The 26,889-nt window shown below is 39.5% G+C and overlaps 1 protein-coding gene across 1 annotated transcript in view; it reads left to right on the top strand.

Moving 5' to 3' along the window:
- pigg (phosphatidylinositol glycan anchor biosynthesis class G (EMM blood group)) overlaps positions 1–26,889 on the top strand; it is a 123,257-nt gene that overhangs the window by 69,699 nt on the left and 26,669 nt on the right. The window contains exon 10 of the mRNA XM_085473492.1: positions 12,806–12,997. Coding sequence (XP_085329618.1) covers positions 12,806–12,997 — 192 coding nt within the window. The remainder of the gene's footprint in view (positions 1–12,805; positions 12,998–26,889) is intronic.

Here is a 26,889-nt window from a genome sequence, read left to right on the forward strand (position 1 = left end):
TGTCCTAGGTGTTACGGTTCTTTCATAAATGTCACCAATGCACAGCCTCCTCCTTCCAACTCTTCCATAGACTCTAATGTTAAAATGGCTCAGAAGGTTCGTTTGAAAATCAGAAGAGCATGGTGTCTTTCCACTGTCACCACGTCCATATAATAAACTCCACAGACATGAAAACTGAGAATTCAGTAGACTAGACATTGCTGTCACTCACGGTGAAAGAATTTTGTCAATACGACTTTTACTTTTCATTTGGGAACGATTTGTTTCGGCCTGACTTTTCTGTTCATTTTAAGCAGCAAAAGTGAGGCGCATGTCTGTGTACGTGTGTATGGAGCCATTGGGTGCGGTCACTATAGCAACCAGGCTCACACCTGCCTGCTTAACGAGCTCTGCCTGCCACTGTACCAAGATTCATCTTAAGCACTTCTCTTTCAACTGCTGCTGTGTCCACAGTGTTACAGCCATCATTTTACCCTCAAATTGTCGCCATTATTGTTCTCTTTCCAACATCTTGTCTTTCAAAGCTCAGAGATGTAAACTTTTTAAACTGTGTGGGTCCAAGTGGAGGGATCACATTTTCTTCATTCAGTGATTCAAAGAATATGACCTTTTAATATTCTTTCAGATGTTTTCTGACTCTAAATGTTCTTTTCTCATTTCTTAGGTTTTTCTAATTTACAATTAAAACATTTTCAGCTTTTTTCCAACTTCTTCTTCTGTGTAACCTTCAGCTTTTAGCAGTTCAGCACTTTTGTTTTCAGGTTAAATTCGGGTTTTTTTTTTTTATCTCATTCAATATTTTTAACTCAAAATTCAGTAATTAATTCATTTCAGTGCATACATTCAGATTCAAGCATTCACACTGCAGTTTCTTCAGAAAATGCACTTTCTAGTTATTAGTGTGAATGCTTGAAAAGCATTCACAGTATTGTTATTCTAATCTTTATTATTAGTGTGAATGCTTGAAAAGCATTCACAGTATTGTTATTCTAATCTTTATTATTATTATATTTTATTTTTCCGTACGTTTTTTGAAAGCCTACTCCTTCAAAACCGTTCAACTTAGAAAAACCATTCAAACACCGTTAGATTCCTATTATTTTGGACAACATTGCTTCTATTTTTCTCATTTTTAACATTTATATTTTTAATTTTATTCAACTTTTTTCAACAAAAATTTATAATGTATTTCAATGGGGAGACCCTTCAAATTCTCATTCAACTTCCTCCTCTTTAAACTGTATCTACTTCCACATACATTGACATAGAGCCACCATTCAAACTTTAAAACGAAGACAAGACATTCAACTATTCAACTTGTATTTATCTTTTCAATATCTATTATACTTTTTCTTCAGTTCCAGTTTAAGTTTCATGATGTTTTTTCACCCGTTTCAAAGTTTATAATGGGTGTGTATGGGACGGAATGTTGGGGCTAGAGTGAGGCAGCTCAACTGCTAGAGTGAGAGGAGCAAAAAAATTAATCTTAAAATCTTTTTTAAAACTGCTGCTGTGTCCGCAGCGTTTGCTCTACAGGTATGATTTTACCCTCAAAACGTAGCCATCGCTGTCCTCTTTCATCCAATGTGTTTACTATTGTCCTAGGTGTTATGGTTCTTTCGTAAATGTCACCAATGCACAGCCTCCTCCCTCCAACTCTTCCATAGACTCTAATGTTAAATTGGCTCAGAAGGTTGGTTTGAAAATCAGAAGAGCATGGTGTCTTTCCACTGTCACCACGTCCATATAATAAGCTCCACAGGCATGAAAACTGAGAATTAGGTAGACTAGACATTGCTGTCGCTCACGGTGAAAGAATTTTGTCAATACGACTTTTACTTTTCATTTGGGAGCGATTTGTTTCGGCCTGACTTTTCTGTTCATTTTAAGCAGCAAAAGTGAGGTGCATGTCTGTGTCCGTGTGTATGGAGCCATTGGGTGCAGTCACTATAGCAACCGGGCTCACACCTGCCTGCTTAACGAGCTCTGCCTGCCACTCTGCCAAGATTCATCTTAAGCACTTCTCTTTCAACTGCTGCTGTGTCCACAGTGTTACAGCCATCATTTTACCCTCAAAACGTCGCCATCGTTCTTCTCTTCCCAACACTGTGTCTGTCAAAGCTCAGACTTTTCAATTTTTTAAACTGTGTGGATCCAAGTGGAGGGATTTTAGTCATTCAGTGATTCAAAGAATAGAACCTTTTAATATTCTTTCAGATGTTTTCTGACTCTAAATGTTCTTTTCTCATTTCTTAGGTTTTTCTAATTTACAATTAAAACATTTTCAGCTTTTTTCCAACTTCTTCTTCTGTGTAACCTTCAGCTTTTAGCAGTTCAGCACTTTTGTTTTCAGGTTAAATTTGTTTTTTTGTTTTTTTTTCTCATTCAAAATTTTTAACTTAAATTCAGTAATTATTTCATGTCAGTGCATACATTCAGATTCAAGCATTCACACTGCAGTTTCTTCAGAAAATGCACTTTCTAGTTATTATTAGTGTGAATGCTTGAAAAGCATTCACAGTATTGTTCTTCTAATCTTTATTCTATTTTATTCTATTTTATTATTATGGATTCCGTACGTTTTTTGTAATCTATCTCCTTCAAAACCGTTCAACTTAGAAAAACCATTCAAACACCATTAGATTCCTATTCTTTTGGACATGACTGCTTCTATTTTTCTCATTTTTAACATTTATATTTTTAATTTTATTCAACTTTTTTCAACAAAAATTTCCCATGTATTTCAATGGGGAGACCCTTCAAATTCTCATTCAACTTCCTCCTCTTTAAACTGTATCTACTTCCACATACATTGACATAGAGCCACCATTCAAACTTTAAAACGAAGACAAGACATTCAACTATTCAACTTGTATTTATCTTTTCAATATCTATTATACTTTTTCTTCAGTTCCAGTTTAAGTTTCATGATGTTTTTTCACCCGTTTCAGAGTTTATAATGGGTGTGTATGGGACGGAATGTTGGGGCTAGAGTGAGGCAGCTCAACTGCTAGAGTGAGAGGAGCAAAAAAATTAATCTTAAAATCTTTTTTAAAACTGCTGCTGTGTCTGCAGCGTTTGCTCTACAGGTATGATTTTACCCTCAAAACGTAGCCATCGCTGTCCTCTTTCATCCAATGTGTTTACTATTGTCCTAGGTGTTACGGTTCTTTCATAAATGTCACCAATGCACAGCCTCCTCCCTCCAACTCTTCCATAGACTCTAATGTTAAAATGGCTCAGAAGGTTCGTTTGAAAATCAGAAGAGCATGGTGTCTTTACACTGTCACCACGTCCATATAATAAACTCCACAGGCATGAAAACTGAGAATTTGGTAGACTAGACATGGCTGTCGCTCACGGTGAAAGAATTTTGTCAGTACGACTTTTACTTTTCATTTGGGAACGATTTGTTTCGGCCTGACTTTTCTGTTCATTTTAAGCAGCAAAAGTGAGGCGCATGTCTGTGTACGTGTGTATGGAGCCATTGGGTGCGGTCACTATAGCAACCAGGCTCACACCTGCCTGCTTAACGAGCTCTGCCTGCCACAGTACCAAGATTCATCTTAAGCACTTCTCTTTCAACTGCTGCTGTGTCCACAGTGTTACAGCCATCATTTTACCCTCAAAACGTATCCATCGTTCTTCTCTTTCCAACAGCGTGTCTTTCAAAGCTCAGAGATGTAAACCTTTAAAACTGTGTGGATCCAAGTGGAGGGATCACATTTTAGTCATTCAGTGATTAAAAGAATATGACCTTTTAATATTCATTCAGATGTTTTCTGACTCTAAAGGTTCTTTTCTCATTTCTTAGGGTTTTCTAATTTACAATTAAAACATTTTCAGCTTTTTTTTCCAACTTCTTCTTCTGTGTAACCTTCAGCTTTTAGCAGTTCAGCACTTTTGGTTTCACGTTAAATTCGGGATTTTTTTTTTTCTCGTTCAAAATTTTTAACTCAAAATTCAGCAATTAATTCATTTCAGTGCATACATTCAGATTCAAGCATTCACACTGCAGTTTCTTCAGAAAATGCACTTTCTAGTTATTATTATATTTTATTCTGTATTCCGTACGTTTTTTGTAATCCTATAACTTCAAAACCGTTCAACTTAGAAAAACCATTCAAACACCGTTAGATTCCTATTCTTTTGGACAACACTGCTTCTATTTTTCATATTTTTAACATTTATATTTTTAATTTTATTCAACTTTATTCAACAAAAATTTATAATGTATTTCAATGGGGAGACCCTTCAAATCCTCATTCAACTTACTCATTTTTAAACTCTTACTACTTCCACATACATTGACATAGAGCCACCATTCAAACTTTAAAACGAAGACAAGACATTCAACTATTCAACTTGTATTTATCTTTTCAATATCTATTATACTTTTTCTTCAGTTCCAGTTTAAGTTTCATGATGTTTTTTCACCCGTTTCAGAGTTTATAATGGGTGTGTATGGGACGGAATGTTGGGGCTAGAGTGAGACAGCTCAACTGCTAGAGTGAGAGGAGCAAAAAAATTAATCTTAAAATCTTTTTTAAAACTGCTGCTGTGTCCACAGCGTTTGCTCTACAGGTATGATTTTACCCTCAAAACGTAGCCATGGCTGTCCTCTTTCATCCAATGTGTTTACTATTGTACTAGGTGTTATGGTTCTTTCATAAATGTCACCAATGCACAGCTTCCTCCCTCCAACTCTTCCATAGACTCTAATGTTAAAATGGCTCAGAAGGTTCGTTTGAAAATCAGAAGAGCATGGTGTCTTTCCACTGTCACCACGTCCATATAATAAGCTCCACAGGCATGAAAACTGAGAATTAGGTAGACTAGAAATTGCTGTCGCTCACGGTGAAAGAATTTTGTCAATACGACTTTTACTTTTCATTTGGGAGCGATTTGTTTCGGCCTGACTTTTCTGTTCATTTTAAGCAGCAAAAGTGAGGCGCATGTCTGTGTCCGTGTGTATGGAGCCCTTGGGTGCAGTCACTATAGCAACCAGGCTCACACCTGCCTGCTTAACGAGCTCTCTCTCTCACTCTGCCAAGATTCAACTTAAGCACTTCTCTTTCAACTGCTGCTGTCTCCACAGTGTTACAGCCATCATTTTACCCTCAAATTGTCGCCATTATTGTTCTCTTTCCAACACCGTATATTTCAAAGCTCAGGCATTTAAACTTTTTAAACTGTGTGGATCAAAGTGGAGGGATCACATTTGAGTCATTCAGTGATTCAAAGAATATGACCTTTTAATATTCATTCAGATGTTTTCTGACTCTAAATGTTCTTTTCTCATTTCTTAGGGTTTTCTAATTTACATTTAAAACATTTTCAGTTTTTTTCCAACTCCTCCTTCTGTGTAACCTTCAGCTTTTAGCAGTTCAGCACCTTTGTTTTCAGGTTAAATTCGTTTTGTTTTTTTTTGTTTTTTTTAATCTCATTCAATATTTTTAACTCAAAATTCAGCAATTAATTCATTTCAGTGCATACATTCAGATTCAAGCATTCACACTGCAGTTTCTTCAGAAAATGCACTTTCTAGTTATTATTATTATATTTTATTCTGTATTCCGTACGTTTTTTATAATCCTATAACTTCAAAACCGTTCAACTTAGAAAAACCATTCAAACACCGTTAGATTCCTATTCTTTTGGACAACACTGCTTCTATTTTTCATATTTTTAACATTTATATTTTTAATTTTATTCAACTTTATTCAACAAAAATTTATAATGTATTTCAATGGGGAGACCCTTCAAATCCTCATTCAACTTACTCATTTTTAAACTCTTACTACTTCCACATACATTGACATAGAGCCACCATTCAAACTTTAAAACGAAGACAAGACATTCAACTATTCAACTTGTATTTATCTTTTCAATATCTATTATACTTTTTCTTCAGTTCCAGTTTAAGTTTCATGATGTTTTTTCACCCGTTTCAGAGTTTATAATGGGTGTGTATGGGACGGAATGTTGGGGCTAGAGTGAGGCAGCTCAACTGCTAGAGTGAGAGGAGCAAAAAAATTAATCTTAAAATCTTTTTTAAAACTGCTGCTGTGTCCGCAGCGTTTGCTCTACAGGTAAGATTTTACCCTCAAAACGTAGCCATCGCTGTCCTCTTTCATCCAATGTGTTTACTATTGTCCTAGGTGTTATGGTTCTTTCATAAATGTCACCAATGCACAGCCTCCTCCCTCCAACTCTTCCATAGACTCTAATGTTAAAATGGCTCAGAAGGTTCGTTTGAAAATCAGAAGAGCATGGTGTCTTTACACTGTCACCACGTCCATATAATAAGCTCCACAGGCATGAAAACTGAGAATTAGGTAGACTAGACATGGCTGTCGCTCACGGTGAAAGAATTTTGTCAATACGACCTATACTTTTCATTTGGGAGCGATTTGTTTCGGCCTGACTTTTCTGTTCATTTTAAGCAGCAAAAGTGAGGCGCATGTCTGTGTACGTGTGTATGGAGCCATTGGGTGCAGTCACTATAGCAACCAGGCTCACACCTGCCTGCTTAACGAGCTCTGCCTGCCACTGTACTAAGATTCATCTTAAGCACTTCTCTTTCAACTGCTGCTGTGTCCACAGTGTTACAGCCATCATTTTACCCTCAAATTGTCGCCATTATTGTTCTCTTTCCAACACCGTGTCTTTCAAAGCTCAGGCATTTAAACTTTTTAAACTGTGTGGATCAAAGTGGAGGGATCACATTTTAGTCATTCAGTGATTCAAAGAATATGACCTTTTAATATTCATTCAGATGTTTTCTGACTCTAAATGTTCTTTTCTCATTTCTTAGGGTTTTCTAATTTACAATTAAAACATTTTCAGTTTTTTTCCAACTTCTTCTGTGTAACGTTCAGCTTTTAGCAGTTCAGCACCTTTGTTTTCAGGTTAAATTCGTTTTGTTTTTTTTTTGTTTTTTTTATCTCATTCAATATTTTTAACTCAAAATTCAGCAATTAATTCATTTCAGTGCATACATTCAGATTCAAGCATTCACACTGCAGTTTCTTCAGAAAATGCACTTTCTAGTCTTTATTATTATTCCATTTTTTTATTATTATTATCTATTCCGTACGTTTTTTGAAAGCCTACTCCTTCAAAACCGTTCAACTTAGAAAAACCATTCAAACACCGTTAGATTCCTATTCTTTTGGACAACACTGCTTCTATTTTTCATATTTTTAACATTTATATTTTTAATTTTATTCAACTTTATTCAACAAAAATTTATAATGTATTTCAATGGGGAGACCCTTCAAATCCTCATTCAACTTACTCATTTTTAAACTCTTACTACTTCCACATACATTGACATAGAGCCACCATTCAAACTTTAAAACGAAGACAAGACATTCAACTATTCAACTTGTATTTATCTTTTCAATATCTATTATACTTTTTCTTCAGTTCCAGTTTAAGTTTCATGATGTTTTTTCACCCGTTTCAGAGTTTATAATGGGTGTGTATGGGACGGAATGTTGGGGCTAGAGTGAGAGAGCTCAACTGCTAGAGTGAGAGGAGCAAAAAAATTAATCTTAAAATATTTTTTAAAACTGCTGCTGTGTCCGCAGCGTTTGCTCTACAGGTATGATTTTACCCTCAAAACGTAGCCATCGCTGTCCTCTTTCATCCAATGTGTTTACTATTGTCCTAGGTGTTATGGTTCTTTCGTAAATGTCACCAATGCACAGCCTCCTCCCTCCAACTCTTCCATAGACTCTAATGTTAAAATGGCTCAGAAGGTTCGTTTGAAAATCAGAAGAGCATGGTGTCTTTCCACTGTCACCACGTCCATATAATAAACTCCACAGGCATGAAAACTGAGAATTCAGTAGACTAGACATTGCTGTCACTCACGGTGAAAGAATTTTGTCAATACGACTTTTACTTTTCATTTGGGAACGATTTGTTTCGGCCTGACTTTTCTGTTCATTTTAAGCAGCAAAAGTGAGGCGCATGTCTGTGTACGTGTGTATGGAGCCATTGGGTGCGGTCACTATAGCAACCAGGCTCACACCTGCCTGCTTAACGAGCTCTGCCTGCCACTGTACCAAGATTCATCTTAAGCACTTCTCTTTCAACTGCTGCTGTGTCCACAGTGTTACAGCCATCATTTTACCCTCAAATTGTCGCCATTATTGTTCTCTTTCCAACACCGTATCTTTCAAAGCTCAGGCATTTAAACTTTTTAAACTGTGTGGATCAAAGTGGAGGGATCACATTTGAGTCATTCTGTGATTCAAAGAATATGACCTTTTAATATTCATTCAGATGTTTTCTGACTCTAAATGTTCTTTTCTCATTTCTTAGGGTTTTCTAATTTACATTTAAAACATTTTCAGTTTTTTTCCAACTCCTTCTTCTGTGTAACCTTCAGCTTTTAGCAGTTCAGCACCTTTGTTTTCAGGTTAAATTCGTTGTTTTTTTTTGTTTTTTTTTTAATCTCATTCAATATTTTTAACTCAAAATTCAGCAATTAATTCATTTCAGTGCATACATTCAGATTCAAGCATTCACACTGCAGTTTCTTCAGAAAATGCACTTTCTAGTTATATTTTATTTTTCCGTACGTTTTTTGAAAGCCTACTCCTTCAAAACCGTTCAACTTAGAAAAACCATTCAAACATCGTTAGATTCCTATTATTTTGGACAACATTGCTTCTATTTTTCTCATTTTTAACATTTATATTTTTAATTTTATTCAACTTTATTCAACAAAAATTTCCCATGTATTTCAATGGGGAGACCCTTCAAATTCTCATTCAACTTACTCATTTTTAAACTCTTACTACTTCAACATACGTTGACATAGAGCCACCATTCAAACTTTAAAACGAAGACAAGACATTCAACTATTCAACTTGTATTTATCTTTTCAATATCTATTATACTTTTTCTTCAGTTCCAGTTTAAGTTTCATGATGTTTTTTCACCCGTTTCAGAGTTTATAATGGGTGTGTATGGGACGGAATGTTCAGGCTAGAGTGAGAGAGCTCAACTGCTAGAGTGAGAGGAGCAAAAAAATTAATCTTAAAATCTTTTTTAAAACTGCTGCTGTGTCTGCAGCGTTTGCTCTACAGGTATGATTTTACCCTCAAAATGTAGCCATGGCTGTCCTCTTTCATCCAATGTGTTTACTATTGTACTAGGTGTTATGGTTCTTTCATAAATGTCACCAATGCACAGCCTCCTCCCTCCAACTCTTCCATAGACTCTAATGTTAAAATGGCTCAGAAGGTTCGTTTGAAAATCAGAAGAGCATGGTGTCTTTCCACTGTCACCACGTCCATATAATAAACTCCACAGGCATGAAAACTGAGAATTCAGTAGACTAGAAGCTGCTGTCGCTCACGGTGAAAGAATTTTGTCAATACGACTTTTACTTTTCATTTGGGAACGATTTGTTTCGGCCTGACTTTTCTGTTCATTTTAAGCAGCAAAAGTGAGGCGCATGTCTGTGTACGTGTGTATGGAGCCATTGGGTGCGGTCACTATAGCAACCAGGCTCACACCTGCCTGCTTAACGAGCTCTGCCTGCCACTGTACCAAGATTCATCTTAAACACTTCTCTTTCAACTGCTGCTGTGTCCACAGTGTTACAGCCATCATTTTACCCTCAAATTGTCGCCATCGTTGTTCTCTTTCCAACACCGTATCTTTCAAAGCTCAGGCATTTAAACTTTTTAAACTGTGTGGATCAAAGTGGAGGGATCACATTTGAGTCATTCAGTGATTCAAAGAATATGACCTTTTAATATTCATTCAGATGTTTTCTGACTCTAAATGTTCTTTTCTCATTTCTTAGGGTTTTCTAATTTACATTTAAAACATTTTCAGTTTTTTTCCAACTCCTTCTTCTGTGTAACCTTCAGCTTTTAGCAGTTCAGCACCTTTGTTTTCAGGTTAAATTCGTTTTTTTTTTTTTTGTTTTTTTTTAATCTCATTCAATATTTTTAACTCAAAATTCAGCAATTAATTCATTTCAGTGCATACATTCAGATTCAAGCATTCACACTGCAGTTTCTTCAGAAAATGCACTTTCTAGTTATTATATTTTATCTATTCCATACGTTTTTTGAAAGCCTACTCCTTCAAAACCGTTCAACTTAGAAAAACCATTCAAACACCATTAGATTCCTATTATTTTGGACATGATTGCTTGTATTTTTCTCATTTTTCTCATTTATATTTTTAATTTTATTCAACTTTATTCAACAAAAATTTCCCATGTATTTCAATGGGGAGACCCTTCAAATTCTCATTCAACTTACTCATTTTTAAACTCTTACTACTTCAACATACGTTCACATAGAGCCACCATTCAAACTTTAAAACGAAGACAAGACATTCAACTATTCAACTTGTATTTATCTTTTCAATATCTATTATACTTTTTCTTCAGTTCCAGTTTAAGTTTCATGATGTTTTTTCACCCGTTTCAGAGTTTATAATGGGTGTGTATGGGACGGAATGTTGGGGCTAGAGTGAGGCAGCTCAACTGCTAGAGTGAGAGGAGCAAAAAAAATAATTTTAAAATCTTTTTTAAAACTGCTGCTGTGTCCGCAGCGTTTGCTCTACAGGTATGATTTTACCCTCAAAACGTAGCCATGGCTGTCCTCTTTCATCCAATGTGTTTACTATTGTACTAGGTGTTATGGTTCTTTCATAAATGTCACCAATGCACAGCCTCCTCCCTCCAACTCTTCCATAGACTCTAATGTTAAAATGGCTCAGAAGGTTCGTTTGAAAATCAGAAGAGCATGGTGTCTTTCCACTGTCACCACGTCCATATAATAAACTCCACAGACATGAAAACTGAGAATTTGGTAGACTAGACATTGCTGTCGCTCACGGTGAAAGAATTTTGTCAATACGACTTTTACTTTTCATTTGGGAACGATTTGTTTCGGCCTGACTTTTCTGTTCATTTTAAGCAGCAAAAGTGAGGTGCATGTCTGTGTCCGTGTGTATGGAGCCATTGGGTGCGGTCACTATAGCAACCAGGCTCACACCTGCCTGCTTAACGAGCTCTCTCTGCCACTCTGCCAAAATTCATCTTAAACACTTCTCTTTCAACTGCTGCTGTGTCCACAGTGTTAAAGCCATCATTTTACCCTCAAAACGTCGCCATCGTTGTTCTTTTTCCAACATCTTGTCTTTCAAAGCTCAGAGATGTCAACTTTTTAAACTGTGTGGGTCCAAGTGGAGGGATCACATTTTAGTCATTCAGTGATTCAAAGAATATGACCTTTTAATATTCTTTCAGATGTTTTCTGACTCTAAATGTTCTTTTCTCATTTCTTAGGTTTTTCTAATTTACAATTAAAACATTTTCAGCTTTTTTCCAACTTCTTCTTCTGTGTAACCTTCAGCTTTTAGCAGTTCAGCACTTTTGTTTTCAGGTTAAATTCGTTTTTTTTTTTTTAATCTCATTCAAAATTTTTAACTCAAAATTCAGCAATTAATTCATTTCAGTGCATACATTCAGATTCAAGCATTCACACTGCAGTTTCTTCAGAAAATGCACTTTCTAGTTATATATACAGTTACACTGGTGAACCGTCATATTAAAGACGGTCAGTTCACAGTAATGAGGTGAGTGTATGTCCAAGTAATCCCTGAGAGCCAGGAGCTAAAGCGTCAAACTGCTTTAATCAGCTGGTCTATCAATATTTTTTTCTTTTCTTGGATTTGTCGAGTCAACTCAGGCACACGTCTCTGGCTGTGAAGACAGAAGCCCCACCCACCTGTGGGTGGAGCCAGGTGCGAGGGGCAGCCCAGTCAGAAGACATCTGGTTTTTCAAGAGTGTGGCCTTAAAAGGAAAGGAGAAAATAGCCTTTTTTAGACAGTAAAACTGATAGATGATAGGAATTCACAGTTCAGAATACTAAGGATTATCCTGAAGTGTGTAACGCAAAGCCACTCTAGCTCTCTTACCGTAACAGCCTGTTTAGTTGTCTAAACAAGAAAGGGCTAGCTTGTCTACAGGTTGTTCAAAACTCTGCAGCGAGGCTACTGACCCACTCGAACAAGGGAGCTCATATGACCCCTGTTTTGAAGTTGCTACACTGGCTCCCAATCAGATTTAGGTTCCATTTTAAAACTCTAGTTTTAACCTTTAGAGCATTACAGGCCAGGCCCCTCCCTATACTGCTGATTTGATTTGTACACATACCTGGTAACCTGAGGTCTTTGAATCAAAACCTTTTAGTGGTACCCCACACTCGTTTTAGAACTCGAGGGGACCGATCTTTCCAAGCTGTTGCCCCCAGACTGTGGAATGCACTTCTACTATTTCTACAGCGTCTGGACTCAGTGGAGACCTTCAAAGAGCAGCTAAAGATATTTTTTATTTCAAAAAGCTTTTAATTAGACGGGTGTTTTATGATGTATTTATGACTGTATTATGTCTTCTTACCTTCTTGTAAAGCACTTTGTGACACATGTCTGAGAAAGGTACTATATGAATAAACTTTACTTACTTACTACTTACTAGCAGAGTCCAAAAATAACAACAATGAGCTGGAACTGAGCTGAATATATGTATATATATATATATGTATGTGTATATGTAGAAAGAGAGAGATCTTGATATAGATATCTATAAACTGACCATAGATGTGGTTTGCCTTAAGCCACTACTTGGCCAACTGTAATACTTTGAGCATTTACCTTAAAAATATATAAACTTCATTGTGAAAATTCCAAATCCCTTCCTCATCATTTGAGTGCTTGGCACGTTTCTCAGCCAGTGACTGTTCTCTTCCATTTTCTCTCTAGCTCTGAGCACAAGGTGGTCCTCTCCCTGCTGTCCGCTTTCTGTTTGGTTCTCATCTACTTCCTGGTTCAAAGACGGTGCTCGTGGGTCTCGAAGGTCGCCCTCGCCCTCGGGCTTTTGGGTGTGTACAGCTATCGGGCAGCTGTCGGCAACGTCCTGTTTCCCTGGCATCATTCTGGTCGAACTATGTCCAAGTAAGTAAGTCTTTGTGAACCACGAAACAGTGAGTTCATTCACCATAACAGCTGGCAAATTGCTGTCCCCTGGTATTGACTTGATTTAAAGTTCAGGAGTGCCAGGCTGTGCTGTGATGCAGATGAGCGTGAAGACTCTAGTGCTGCTCGTGTCATCTGGGACAATCCCTTACTCTGATGATGAACTGCAGTACAGTTTTTTCGCTTTACATCTACCTACAGTAAATCTCCCTGACCTAGTGTAACGTCATGTCCTCACGGTTTTGAACTGTCTTAAATTAAATTTATTACACTAAAAGAGGCATCAAGCAATCTATAAATGTTGATTTAAATTGGCAGCCAGTGGGAACTGCAGAAGTATCGACAGGTCTTTTCTCCTTCAACACATCTCTGGTACGGCCGCATCAACACTCTCCCCTCATGTCATCTGTAACTTATGAAACTAAAGTATGACATTCACAACACAGCTACTTAATTAGAGTGGTGAGTACAGAAGAAATAGACTAACATGCAGAATATTGGAATCAAGTAAGTAAATTTGCTTTTCATTTGGCTTGAAAATGAGCTTTTTAGCTGCAATGACTGAAATACAAATCGATGTGTTTGTCTCTATTCCTGAGCGGCAAAGAGCTGTGCAGGCCACAAAGTGAGGTTCATATTTGTAGTTTTGAGTATAATTTCTAAACAACTATTGGATGGATTGCTTTCATGTTGGATACACATTATTAATATTTACCACTTGTAATGACTTTGGATAGATAGCTTGATTTAAGACCAAAACCGATGGCAGCCCAGCAGCCTCATTTATCTTTGTATCTCTGTTAAGTGCTAGTTGGCATAATTTTAAATGGATAACCTCGCTGCATAGCCACAAGAGTGGAGCTGCTGTGAAAATGGATGTAAAAGCAAAATGATTTGTAAATCACTCAAACCATTGAAGCGGTTGACTTGAAGAAGGGGACCAGGTCGCCGCTAGAGGCCTTGAGTAAGAACAAGTGTCAGCGGGGCTTCAGAATTTAAGGTTGTCAGTTGCTTTGTGTAGCCTTCAGATAGTTCCAGTACATGTTTAGTGGATAACATGCAGACTTGTTTTTTACCTTTTTACATTTTAAAATTCCATCTCAAAGTTTTGTCCGACTACATCCCTTTAGTGCAGCTAATGTTTCTAACTGTGTGTTTATAAAAGTATATGGACCATTGCTGGTCCATTGGAGTGAACAGAGATGACGTGGCTGTCTCTGGTCTCCACTTGCAGCCAATTCTCATCACCAAAGTAACTTCAGAATGTCAAGACAAACATAAGATAGCAATAAAATGAGTCAGTCTGTTATCAGTTGCCTAGGGTAAATTTGGCAACTTGTGCAATGTGTTTGTGATAATATGATGGCAAACAGTGATAAATCAACAGAAACTGCAAATCTGTTGCCGTCTGCATACACAGAAATTCAAGTTACTGATTTAACCTAGGACCTGGCGTCCACATATGTGGACATCACATTTTGGGTTGTCTAGACCAAAATACTAAATTTTGCTCTACGAGGGCCCAATATCCACTTACAAGGACATTATTCTGTTACTGTGCTATCGAAATTTAAAGCGAATGTCCTCATGTGTGGATCTCATTTTTCTCAGAAACAAAAATCAGGTAAAAAAAAAAAAATATCACATATTTTTTTGTTTTTGCATTCATCAGGTCCCAATCAGCCAAAATAGCAAAGAGAAATTAAAAATGTATGCCATGAAAGCGTTTGGGTCTTAGGAGGTTAAAATTTAAATTCCAGTCTGATTCACACAGAGTTGAAACAGACGTTCCTCCACAAACAGTGACGTAGTTGCTCAAGATGACAAGTTAACATTAAAATCACACGGGGGGTGGGGGGGGGCACAGTAGCCATGCTTTCATATAATATAAACACAATACAATCCTGTTGCCAACCAGTTGAATAGATTCCCCCTATATACGTGTCACAGACTCAGAGTGATTACAATGTGTTTGCAAACTGTCTGCATTTTTAAATTAGACTGCATTTATTTACAAACCTTCACCAGTTGGTCTGAGAGTGATTGCAGCCAGGCCAAGTCACACTGTGATTGTTTGAAGACAGGCTGCTTACCACCAGGCAAGCTGTGCAGTCGCCTTTCAGTGCAAAGCAATCACCCAGAGGCTGAGGCTGTTGCACGCTCAGTCGCTGAAAGAGGAAAAATTCCACTGAATCCTTTGGAGAGGAGGTCGCTGTCGTACTTTTACTCCATTGTGACTGAGGATATAGTGCACATGGCAGACCATAACATCTGTGAAGGCACCATTAATGCTGAAGCCGGCTTTACATACAGGTTTTGGAGCCACATATGCTGTCATTCCAAGATGTTTTACAGGCAGGGTATTAATTGTTTCAGTGAGACTGTGTCCCAATCCACATCGTGCCGTGGCATGGCTACGCATTTTTAAAAAGTGCAGATGTGAGGCAGCACAATGGTAATCCTCCACCATCTCACATTTTCAAAATGTGTTGCTAGCTTCCTGTTTAAGATGAAGATACATTTTTTGCAAAACAAAAAATGTCTCAGTTATGACATTTGTATGTTGAATTAAAAAACAGGAAAATAAAATCATGTTGATGCAAAGTGTAAGTAACTGCAGATCCAGAGATAGTTAAACCTGTGTTATGATCAGATGCCAGCAGGTGTAACTATAATTGTTACTTCATGACCATATTTTAAAGAAATCAAGTTTGCTGCCTCTTTCCTAGTAGTAAAGAAAGCCTGAAAGCATGGAGAGCATTGTTTTCCTCGTCTTGGGGTCATGTTTGTTGACAAGTCAGCCAGCCATGGCTAACTGATTTGTGTATTGAGATTGGATCAAATTGCGTGCGCAATTGTGATGACAACAGTAAGACTGGAGGCATTTTAACTGGCTCAACAGCGACAGGTTTTCCAAGGATGATGCTTTTTTTCCGGCCTGTTGATTTTCTTATCTCAGATTTTTTTTTTTTTTTTTAATGGTCCTCAGTCGTCCCTGCTGTCATTTAAAAAAAATCTTGAGAAGAGTTTTCATTTCTTAAGCCTGAAAATGCATTCAAGCCCTTCCAGTATACATCTGAGGGTAAGACTCTTCCCTGCTAAGACCCTCAAGTCTTAATCAAGCAACCTAGATGCATAATAATGTTTCTCATTTTAAAGAGCTGATGATAAAACTGTTCATCTGGTGCCAGCTGCTCAGCATCCAGTGCATTTAGGAAGTTATGTGTGTCCTTGAACTCAACCTGAATAAAAAAAATCATGTTCATGGTTTGGCTCTGAAATGCATTAGTGTTCTTGGAGACTGGAGCCCCTTTACACCTTTAGCACAGTCCGTCTATAATAGTTGTTGTTAGCATTGTCTGAAAAGAGAGGATTTTTCCACCTCCTAAATGGTGTAATTTTTCATCCTGTAGCCAGTAGCTTGGCACAGAGTTACCTGCTACTAACCCCTGTCAGAAAATGATGAGTGTTCAGGACTGCACACGGTTCTCCTGTCTAGTTTTCCTGACCTCCCTTCATCTACCACCAGTACCTGGCCTTCCCTAACCTTTTCTGTTCTCCTTGGCAGGCTCGCCTGCCTGCTTGCCTAATTAAAATCTCAACCTCTCACCCTTAGCCAAACAAAGATACCTTACTAAAGCCATGCAGTGACTTGCGCTCCTTTTGACCGACTGTATAATTGACATGGCCGATGTTCGACCCAGTGCTTCAGTGTTTCTTTTCACACGCAGTGATCATGATTGTGCATCACCTCAAGTTTTTCTTTAGCTTTAGCTCTTCTTATAGACTAACTTAAGTGCTGTTATTTTTGACGACAGCAGGTCGTGTAGCTCAGGTTCTGTGTTTTCATTGCTTGCTAAGGAGATTCTATTTTTGGCCAATTAAAATAGAACTTTGATTTTATCGTCTTAAAGCTTCCAACATTTGAGACAAATAATTTCCCATGGGTCTATATTTTGTTGTTTTGGCCATTTTTAAACAGCCATCTAGTTAAAGCTACGGCAATTTTAGATAGATCTCTTTTTGAGATAAAAAATGCACACACCCCCACCCATGCTGTAATGTGGATCTAAAAAGAAGCAGCTTTGTATAATGACCCTGTTTAAAGTCTGGTCTTCTTGGGTTACTCTTTCTGTGTGTTTTATCAGAGTAAAGCCCCCTGACAACTCCCCGGCTCCCTCCTCACCTCCCTTCGTGCCAACTGCCTAATTGCGCTGCTGCATCTTTCAAAATGGCTAATGGGGTTGAGAACAGCCAACGCTGCTCACTTTAAAGGGCTCAAAGACTCGCTTGGATTGATGTCACTGTGGATACAGTTTGTCTTTTTTCCCTCTCAGTTTTCCTCTCCCCCGCGCACGCCCCTCCTTATGGCATCATCTCAAATGAACCTAAAAATAGAAAGCTAACAAAGTCAGGCGACAGGGCACGTATATACTCTGAATTATTTGTATTTATTTAGATATTGAGAGGTGGCTGATTACCGCTGCAGCACTGACACATAACTGTAGACAGGAAGATGCAATTAAGGTAACAAAAGCGGAAGCAAATGAAATTTTTCTGAGCGAACGTTCCAGCAGGAAGTAGCTGAACATCAAAGCAGCCGGCTGAGGTCCAAACCTGTCTGAGGCTGTATGCATCATAGCCAAAGTTTGTTTCAGTCCCCCCCTCCACATTTATGGCTCTTTTTTTTTTATACTGAACACAAAGCCACTAGAAGCATTTACAATGTTTATGCTTCTGTTTGTGTGTGCGTGTGAGCGCGCGTGCTTCACACCTGCACAAAACATGACCCATTTTATCGTGTATGCTTGATCTCGAAAGGGGGCTGTTGCGCAGTTTCCCAATTTAAAAATATTCATGCATACCGATCCCGCTTAAAAATGGAAATGTATTCAAACTCGTCTCAAAACACCTGTGAACCTCTGCCACACACACGTGCACGCACGCACATGCAGACAGGCACACACAGAATGCATTTTTCAGTTTTATTACCCAGGCAGTAAAGTGTTTTATAACCCTGTTTCAAAGTCAATTCTGTGTTTACAATATATCAGTGGTAACATTTAGCAAATTATTATGCTCCACTGACTGCCAGAGCCGTGTACGTAAAAACCGCTTTCTGTTGTTTCAGCACAAACGGGATTGTTTAAAAGAAATGACACAAAATAGAAGTCTAAAGAAAGGTGGACATCAACACATGCTGCCAGAGAAGCAGGTATTGATCTAGTGGCTTGTTGTGTAATTAGATGTTGTGTCTGTAACCATTGTTTTAAAGTCTTCTCCTCGGTCCCTGTGGCGTTTTAGCAGTTGCCACCGTGACAAGCTCAGCTTTATCCCGCAGAAAGTCAGGGCTCAGACAAAGTGGGCAGGTCCTGCTTGCTCTCAGGCGTCTGCTTGAAAGCTTTTCCTCTGGCACTGAATCACTTGTTTTGGCTGATTCACTGTAAGTGTTAGCCTGATGCAGGTGATTGATGAAGGGGATCTACCAAACATGTTAAGGGGATTGGACATAGTCTTACCTTTTCTTATTCACTTGCTGGAGCGCCAGTGCTTGTTTCCAAGGTAACATGAAATCCAGGCAGCTCTGCAGCTTGACAAGCAACTATTTTCTGTCCACTGTTACTACTATTAACCTTTTTTTTTTTTTTTTTAAATCCAGCAGATAAGAAGATGAAATTGATTGAATTGCACCTCCTCATCAAGCAATGTGAAGGTTTCCCAAAGGATTTAACACCCCTAAAAAACATAGTTTGAAATGAGACATCTTTTCTTTCACTCACATTAAATATTCATTACTAAATATAGAACAATCAAAGTTGAAGGTTGGGGGAACTGATAATATTATTGCTAAGGAGTTTAATATGGGGAGGTTTTGCTTCTTCAGGGTGAGGTCGGTGTGATTTGATCAGATTTGAGTGACAGTGGCCTGGAAACATGAGTAAATAATCCAATAAGAAGTCCTTTTGATTCAAATAAAGCATTTAACTGCTTTGGTGAATGGAGAATACAGAGCTGGATTCATCACAGTCAGCCTGCCACATTTTTCTTGTGTAACTGTTAAAATTGTTGATTATAGAAAAAGGGTTTTAATTCCTTAGTCTCAGTTCACTGAGTGGGGAGCATAGACCGTATGTAATAGATGGATGTAGCCATTGCTTTGAAATTTGCTAGTAAAGTCCCGTTTTGAAGCATCAACCTGAGCATTTTATCTATCATCAAAGGTTTTGGGGTTTTTGCAAACAGACATGGGCTAAATCTGACCAAAATCAATGGCCTTTGTGTGCTTAGTCTAATAAAATTTGGTTTTTTTTTAAAAAATTGTTGTTTAGTTTTATTTTATTTTATTTTTACATATACTATTTCACTTTGTTATTTGTTATGTCATGTGTACAGCACTTTGTTTTCAGTTGAAGGTTTTTTGAAAAGTGCTATATAAATCAATTGCTTGCTTGCTTTATTTACTTTTCATTCACAGTTGTGACACGTACTGCACTTCTTTTTGACTCTAATCGAAACCATAATTTAGAAAAGTAAACATTATGTTTTTAATAAAGATGACCAGACTGGTCATAGAGCAAAGAAGCAGAAGAGTCATTTCCTGATGAGCTTTTATGCAATTTGACCTCGTTTTTACAAAGTGACAATATTGCGTGTAGAAGGTCAAATCCAGCGCACAAACATGAAGTTTTCAGTTAGCAGTAGACGTGTAGTTTACTGCTAATTATGCCAAAATTTAATTCTGATTAAAAGCATGGCTTATTCTTTGTGCTTGATGTTGGAATGAACTGACTGTGCCAGTTTTTTTAGAAAGCAGCAACTTTTGTAAAACTAACCACACTTAAGGCGCTATTTAGGGGATTGCACTTACATGATATTTTGCCCTGTTTAGTAAATCTGGCCCGGTGGGCAGAACTGATTGAGGAAACTGAGGACATTGCTCTCTTCAAGTACAGCTAGTGACTATCAGTCACAGGGAACCACAGGGTACCTTGTCTTCATTTAAAAAACTTAACGTCATGTTGTTTTAAGTAAGACCTGAAACTAGCAGTTGAGGCCATAAACTCATGAAAATATTTCCTGAGGTTATTGATAAAGGGAGCTGCTGGCCTTCATCCTGTTGATTTTCATACGATGTGACTTCTTATTGCTACTACAGAAGTCGCCCCCTGCTGGACACTTGAAAGAATGCAGTTGTAAGATTTTCTACTCTGCCTTCTCTTTTTTCCTGAAGCTAGAGCCATCTTTTATATACAGTCTATGGTAGATACCAGTTGAGCCCCACCCCTTTAAGACCAGTGAGAAGAGCAGATACTAAGACAAGAAATATTATTTTGAATGCCTTGAAATAAACATTTCCAGTGAAGAATCTCTGAGAGAAACTGGTTTTGAGCAATATCTTTTAAAAATTATGTTGAAATAAATTATATGTAATGTCTTTATGAAAGTAATACCAAAGAAAAGCTGTATGTTAGTAATGCAGTTTTTAACCCATCTGACAAAACCAACTAGAATAAGGCAACAGTATTGCTCTATCTGCTCTAATAAATGCTTACTGGCCTATGAATGGACATCTCCCTGTTTCTGTGAAGATCCAAGTGTTCATCTGTTTCCTGGTGTAGTTCTCAAACCCAAAAGTAATCTCTACAACAACAAAAAAACACCAGCAGTAACAAAATGCACTCTTAGCATTGTTCTTTGTGATGAATGTCTTCCTCTGGAAGACGCAGCTGAACACAACTTTGGGATATTCTGTGTTATTGTTCTGTGATAAGAGCAAGTTTCCTCTTCCAAGCTTTGCATTTGTTTAGTGGTCTGAGTTAATGCATGCCAGAAGGCGAATGGCAGACTTTTATAAATGATTCACTACAAAATAACATTATATCTGAGGAGGACTGATAGCATGGATTGTCAATACTAATGACTTTACAATTTCACTGGCTGTAATCTGGAACAAAAATTCTTCGACTGCAGTTCCAGGATCCTTTGCATGTATCCACCACCAAACAGCAACATGATAAACAGTGTTATTATCTCAATGATTCTATACTGCATCTTAAACTGTCTGTCAGACTGTTTCTATTATAAAACCACGACTTTATTCATATCTATTACAGACCACTGTAATTCGAGTTATGAAAGAGATGAGAGAGCAGGGATATGAAGGGCTGCAGGAGTCCTGTTTACTGTTGCTGCACTTTGTATTTTGGCTGCATGTCTCTACGTTTGGATGGAAACTGTGGATGGCATAATGCCTTCTGAGATTCATGCCATGAGAGTTGGGAAAGTTAAAGAATCTGATGCTTAAAATCAGCCTCATTCATGTCTTCAACCAAAAAACTGTGCATGACATGCTATAATAAGGGTACTCTTAAAATCACTGCAGACACTTTTTGAAGGGCCTGCAGTTATGGAAATTATATAAACATTACATAGAGCCTTTATTGCTCAGACAACAAGGACAGTTTGCGCAGTCTGCCTTGAAAATGTCAGAGCAAACAAGATGGCTTTCAGTATTCAGACTTTCTTGTGCCTCTTGGTTCAGGAAGATGGTTATTGTGTCAGAGTCATGTAGATTAGCCCTGGGTTTTTTTCAATTGTTAGAAATGTGAAATTTGATACTTTTTAAGCACAGCCTGAACTTTATTGGGCAAGTTCTCTTCCAATTTCTTTAAAAGGTCTCCAGGATTTTTTTTGAAGGGCATTCAAAGCTCTTCTTTGGATGTTTCTGCCTTTTGTTCTGTTCTCTGACAAGATGATTCCACACTGCCTCGGCAATGTTGAGGTCTGGACTCTGGGGGGGCCAATCTGTTCCATTGTGTGTTTTTCAATCCAGGTATGTTTTTACTGCATTGTCAGTGTGTCTGGGATCATTGTCATGCTGAAAAGTCAAGCTGTTGCCAATCAGATGCTTTAAAAATGGTATTGCGTCGTAGATGAATGCAGAAAATATAATCTGTAATTTTCTGCATTAATTAATTTTGACAAGATCTTTAACACCACAAGGTTGAAATGCAGCTACAAACCATATCATACCCTCCACTGTGTTTTGTAGGTGGTTGTAGTTACGGGGCGATCGTGGCTCAAGAGTTGGGAGTTCGTCTTGTAATCGGAAGGTTGCTGGTTCGAGCCCCAGCTTGGACAGTCTCGGTCGTTGTGTCCTTGGGCAAGACACTTCACCCGTTGCCTACTGGTGGTGGTCAGAGGGCCCGGTGGCGCCAGTGTCCGGCAGCCTCGCCTCTGTCAGTGCGCCCCAGGGTGGCTGTGGCTACAATGTAGCTGCCATCACCAGTGTGTGAATGCGAGTGTGAATGGGTGGATGACTGGATATGTAAAGCGCTTTGGGGTCCTTAGGGACTAGTAAAGCGCTATATAAATACAGGCCATTTACCATAGTTAGGTGACAGCTTTCCATCTCTCAGGTATTGTGTCAGGTTCTTGCTGGATTTTCCTGTTTCTCAAGGACATGACTTTCACATACTGTTCATGTGCTGTAGATAGTAGAGATGGCACGATACCACTTTTTTATGTCCGATACGATATCATACATTTGGATGTCTGCCGATACCAATATAAATCCGATATAGCATATTTTATAATCAATAAAATGTTTTGTTTAAATATCTTGCTGCATTTTGTATAAGTTCATACTCAAGTTTAAAAAACTAAACTAAAATAAAACTTTTCTGTTATACCTGTATGCAAAAGATACACTGCACCCAAAATATTTCATAGATCAGCTAAACTGATCAATCTAATAAACTTAAACCTACACCATCCTCCCTATTCTGGTATTTCAAAGAGTACTTAGTGGAAATATTAAGCAACCTAACTAATAGGGTTCCAACTCCCAGCAAAAAATAATAAAAAATAGGGAACCACCCCCCACCCTCTGCTTTATAATGCTTAATTGACGTAATCGACTGTAATTTAATGCAAGTGTAAAAAAAAAAAAAAATGCACAGAAATCTGAAAAATCAGAAAATTGTCTACAATGATTAAATAGATTCAACATCTTTCTTCAAAAGAATTGCAGACTGCACAGATGGTGCCTTCCCAAAGGAAAAAGTACTATAGCTTACTAGGGTATAAATTTGACTTAATAGTTACTATATACAATAATGGATGTCTGTACATTTTACATCAGATGGAAACTTTGGTTGTAAGATTCAGATAATTATTTATTAAAAGCTAGACATGACAATTAGAAAGGAAAGTATGTCTTTGTGCCCCCTTTTCCCTGTTAATGCCCTATCGGCCCCCCTGGCTAAACCTTGCTAGACCCGCCCCTGCACAGTTACGTCAGCTGGATCTTTATGTAGAAAAAGATCCTGGTGTAGAAAGTAATATTAACAGTTTATCAAGCTTAAACGTGCTGCTGTTGTTTATCCGCTGGTTTCCTTTTTCTAACGCAAAGTGGGCCAAAAACAAACGAGAGACGGAGTCGCGACAGAAAAGCAGATCAGCTGATCATTGATCAGTTTCATGATTGAAGTAGCAGCAGGAGAGGGAGGGAGAGAGTCGCTCCCAGCATTCGGTGGGAATGCTTTACAAACATTCAGAGATGAACTTGCACACTTGCTTTACTTCTCTCTGGGATACCTTTCTCGGAGATTAAATGCCGGTTTGGAAGCACGTAGCGAGGCTCCAAATGCTGAACCAGACCGCACGCCACATCCACTCTATCACGAGACCATACTCCTCTGACGTGCTAAGTTTATGAGCTGGGTTACGCTATGTCGCAAGTTTGTGAGGTGCTTTTGTGATATTGAATGGATCGGATTACATTTTTTATTCCTCTCCGATATCCGATCCAGTAATTTAGGTCAGTATCGGACCGATACGTAATATCGGATCGGTCCATCTCTAGTAGATAGTAGTTTTTTATGCCTGCCACGTCTTCTTTTGTCTTCCACTTCAGTTTCCTCAAACTTTTTAAGGACACACTGAACATCACGCTGAGATATGCCAAGTTTTCTTTTAATAGCTCTTTGGAAATCTCATTGTTGGTGTGTAGCTGTGTTATCTTTGACATCATTTGGAAATTCGTTTAAAGAAATTGGAGCAAATGTGTTTTCATGACAGGCTGCAACTGTGGTACAAAGGTACAAGTGCCTAAAAATACAATTTAATGTTGTAGCACAACACTGGTTCATCCCTTGACTTATGTGCCTTTTTTATGCTTGAATGATTTCCTAGGTCAAAGAAAAAGCATTCCTCTGAAAATGATCAGACATTGACAGACAAAGAACCATTGCTCAAGACTCCAAGTCTGGCCCCGTGTAAACTAAACCTAAAGAAATTAAGCACTGCTCAAGACTTTTGTACAGTACTCTATACAATTAATAGAATTTCTGCAAAGAATTTGGACTTTGTTATAAGAAACAAATGCAACCTGAATAAGTGATAACAGCTGTTTCAAGTCTTTATTGAATACACTGAGTAATCGTTTGAGGATGGGAAACAAACAGCATGTTTATGTGAAAAGTTTTCACAGGACTCTCAGTGAAGCGGTGATGATTGGGGTTTGTTCTGCAGCCACAGGATCTCGGCACCTTGCAGTCCACCATGAACTGCTCTAGATACCAAAACAATTAGGAGTTCAGGAGAACGTCAAAGCCATCTTTCCATCAGCCAAAGTAGCAACTCTACAACAGACTTGCTGAAAAGCAAGAGAACTGAGTTGCTGCTTTGGTCCAGTCAAAGTCAACTGATTGAAATGCTGTGGCGAGAGACAGCTGTGCATCAATGAATGTCCACAATTCTCAATGAAGTGAAGGGACATTGTAAAGGAGAGGGGGACCAAAAGCTAGTTAGAATCACATATTCCAATTAAGGAGATGAGATTGAAAGCGTGGGTTGTAAAGATGCCTCTCTCGCTAAATAAAAGCATACAGTGTCTTGCTACTGACAAAGTCTGCTCTTCTTTAGAAAGATTGATTGGGGAGAGCCGTGCCTTGAACACAGAAACTTTCACAGCACCGCAGCAGGAACATTAAGGAGCTAGACATGAGAGTCTATAATCAGAACACTTATAGATTAATAAACAAATTCAGACCACCTCAAGTTGTGCAACACATGTGCTGCAATGTTCTGTAGCACGATGATGCAGAATTTGGCATTTCTGGTAAAAATGAACACCACTTTGTTTGAAATGCGTGTTAAAAAAACAGTACACCAATATAAGATCTGATCTCAGCTTTAATGCATGCACTTGGAAGGTTACAGCGTAGTGTTAAAAGGGGGCTCCAGTTAGTTCACAAGTTACAACATAGATTTACAGGGTAGGGACAGGCTTAGGGCGTCGGGGGGTTCCCCGGAGGCATCTTCCTTGGGGGGCTCAACCCGGGGTAGCGGTCACGTCCGGTTGAGGGCTCTGTTGGCTCTCAGGTGACTGTTTCCTCGCGGCTGCGTGCAGCGGGGCTAGGGGAGGGTCTGTGCTGACGGACGTGGGTTACTGACCTGGCAACCTGGCTGCCCCTGGGTGGGTCCGGGATCGGCGTGAGGTTCTGGGAGCGCTCCGTCTCTGGGCTGGGGCCCGGGCCGGGCCTCGGGGGCTTGGGTCCTGGTTGGTGTGTTGCCGGGGTTGTGGGCGGGTGGGTGCATGGGGGCCCGGCCCTGGAGCAGGGTGCCGCCGGTGCGTCGAGCCGCCTGGGGGGCTCTTCAACTGGTGGGGGGGATGGTCACATCTTGCAGGAGCTTTCTTCTCTTCAGGAACTCTCTGCAGGAGGGGGAGATACAGGAGAGGTGGAGGAAGATCTCAGCCTGGGCGTTTACCGTCTTATGTAGTCTGGAAGATGTGTGGTTGGTGGGGTGGGTGCAGTTTTCTCTGTGGTGGGGTTGGGTGGACTGTCCAGGGCTCTGTGGAGCCGGGGGGCGCTACTGCACTGGGCCCCCCTTCCCTGGCGGGTCGCGGAGGGTGGGAGTGCCTACTGGGGTCAGCGGGGGAGCTGGCCCCAGGGAGGGGTTACCTGCCCCTCCCTTCCTTCCCTCCCCATCTCCAGCTGCCTCCCTCTTCCCGCTCCTCCACAACCACCCACACATGCAGGGCCTTGGAGTGGGGGTATGTCACCAGGGTGCAGAGGAGGCTACCCCCCCCCCCCCCCCTGTCCCCTTCTGGCTGCCTCTGCCTCAATTTTATCCCACAACTTAGACACTCACATTATTCACACTCTCATTACACATACATATAGGATCTTGGGGGTGGGCACAATCACGGAGTCCAAATCACCATCAGGGTGTATACCTCACCCCTGACGTCGTTGCCCACCTCTCAATTTTAAATACACTTAGTCATTGAGGGCTAGCAGGAGGGACTATGCGCTTACCTGCTGCTCCTTGGCAGGTAGCTCCATGCCCTCCTGGGTTTTAATTGCACCTTAGAACACATATGCATCAACACTACAATGAGCGGGTGGAGGGAGGTTTGGAGTCTTCTCCCACCCCCATTCTCTGCGGCCTGCTGGAGCGGGAGGGCTAGTAGGAGGAGTTGGCCGTCCGACTGCGGTCTGGGGTGTGGGGCCTCCCTGCTGCTGCGGAGTCGGGGTGGTCTGCCTCTCCCCACCGCAGGGAAAAGGGTAACACCACCTGGGTCTGGGTGCAGTTCCCCCCTCCAGGGGCAAGGGTACCTAGACCCGGTTTGTAGAGTACGCTTGGGGAGTGTGATTGTGTGTACAGCGTCTCTTTATGTCTGTCTCCACGTTGGTTGAGTGTGGAGTAAGTGCATATGAGAGCATGAGGGTGGGAATGGATGTTTGAGTCTGTGTGTGCCTGTATGTCTGTGTCTATATGTCAGGTTGGGTATCAGACGCCACCTCTCTGGGGACACCTCAGGCCCTCCAAGGTTTGGAGGCCTATCTCCACCCACCACCACT

The sequence above is a fragment of the Copadichromis virginalis genome, linkage group LG2 (assembly GCF_057382275.1).
Source record: "Copadichromis virginalis isolate Kocher_CV1m ecotype Utaka linkage group LG2, C_Virginalis_male_GT1.1, whole genome shotgun sequence".
Classification (NCBI taxonomy): Eukaryota; Metazoa; Chordata; class Actinopteri; order Cichliformes; family Cichlidae; genus Copadichromis; species Copadichromis virginalis.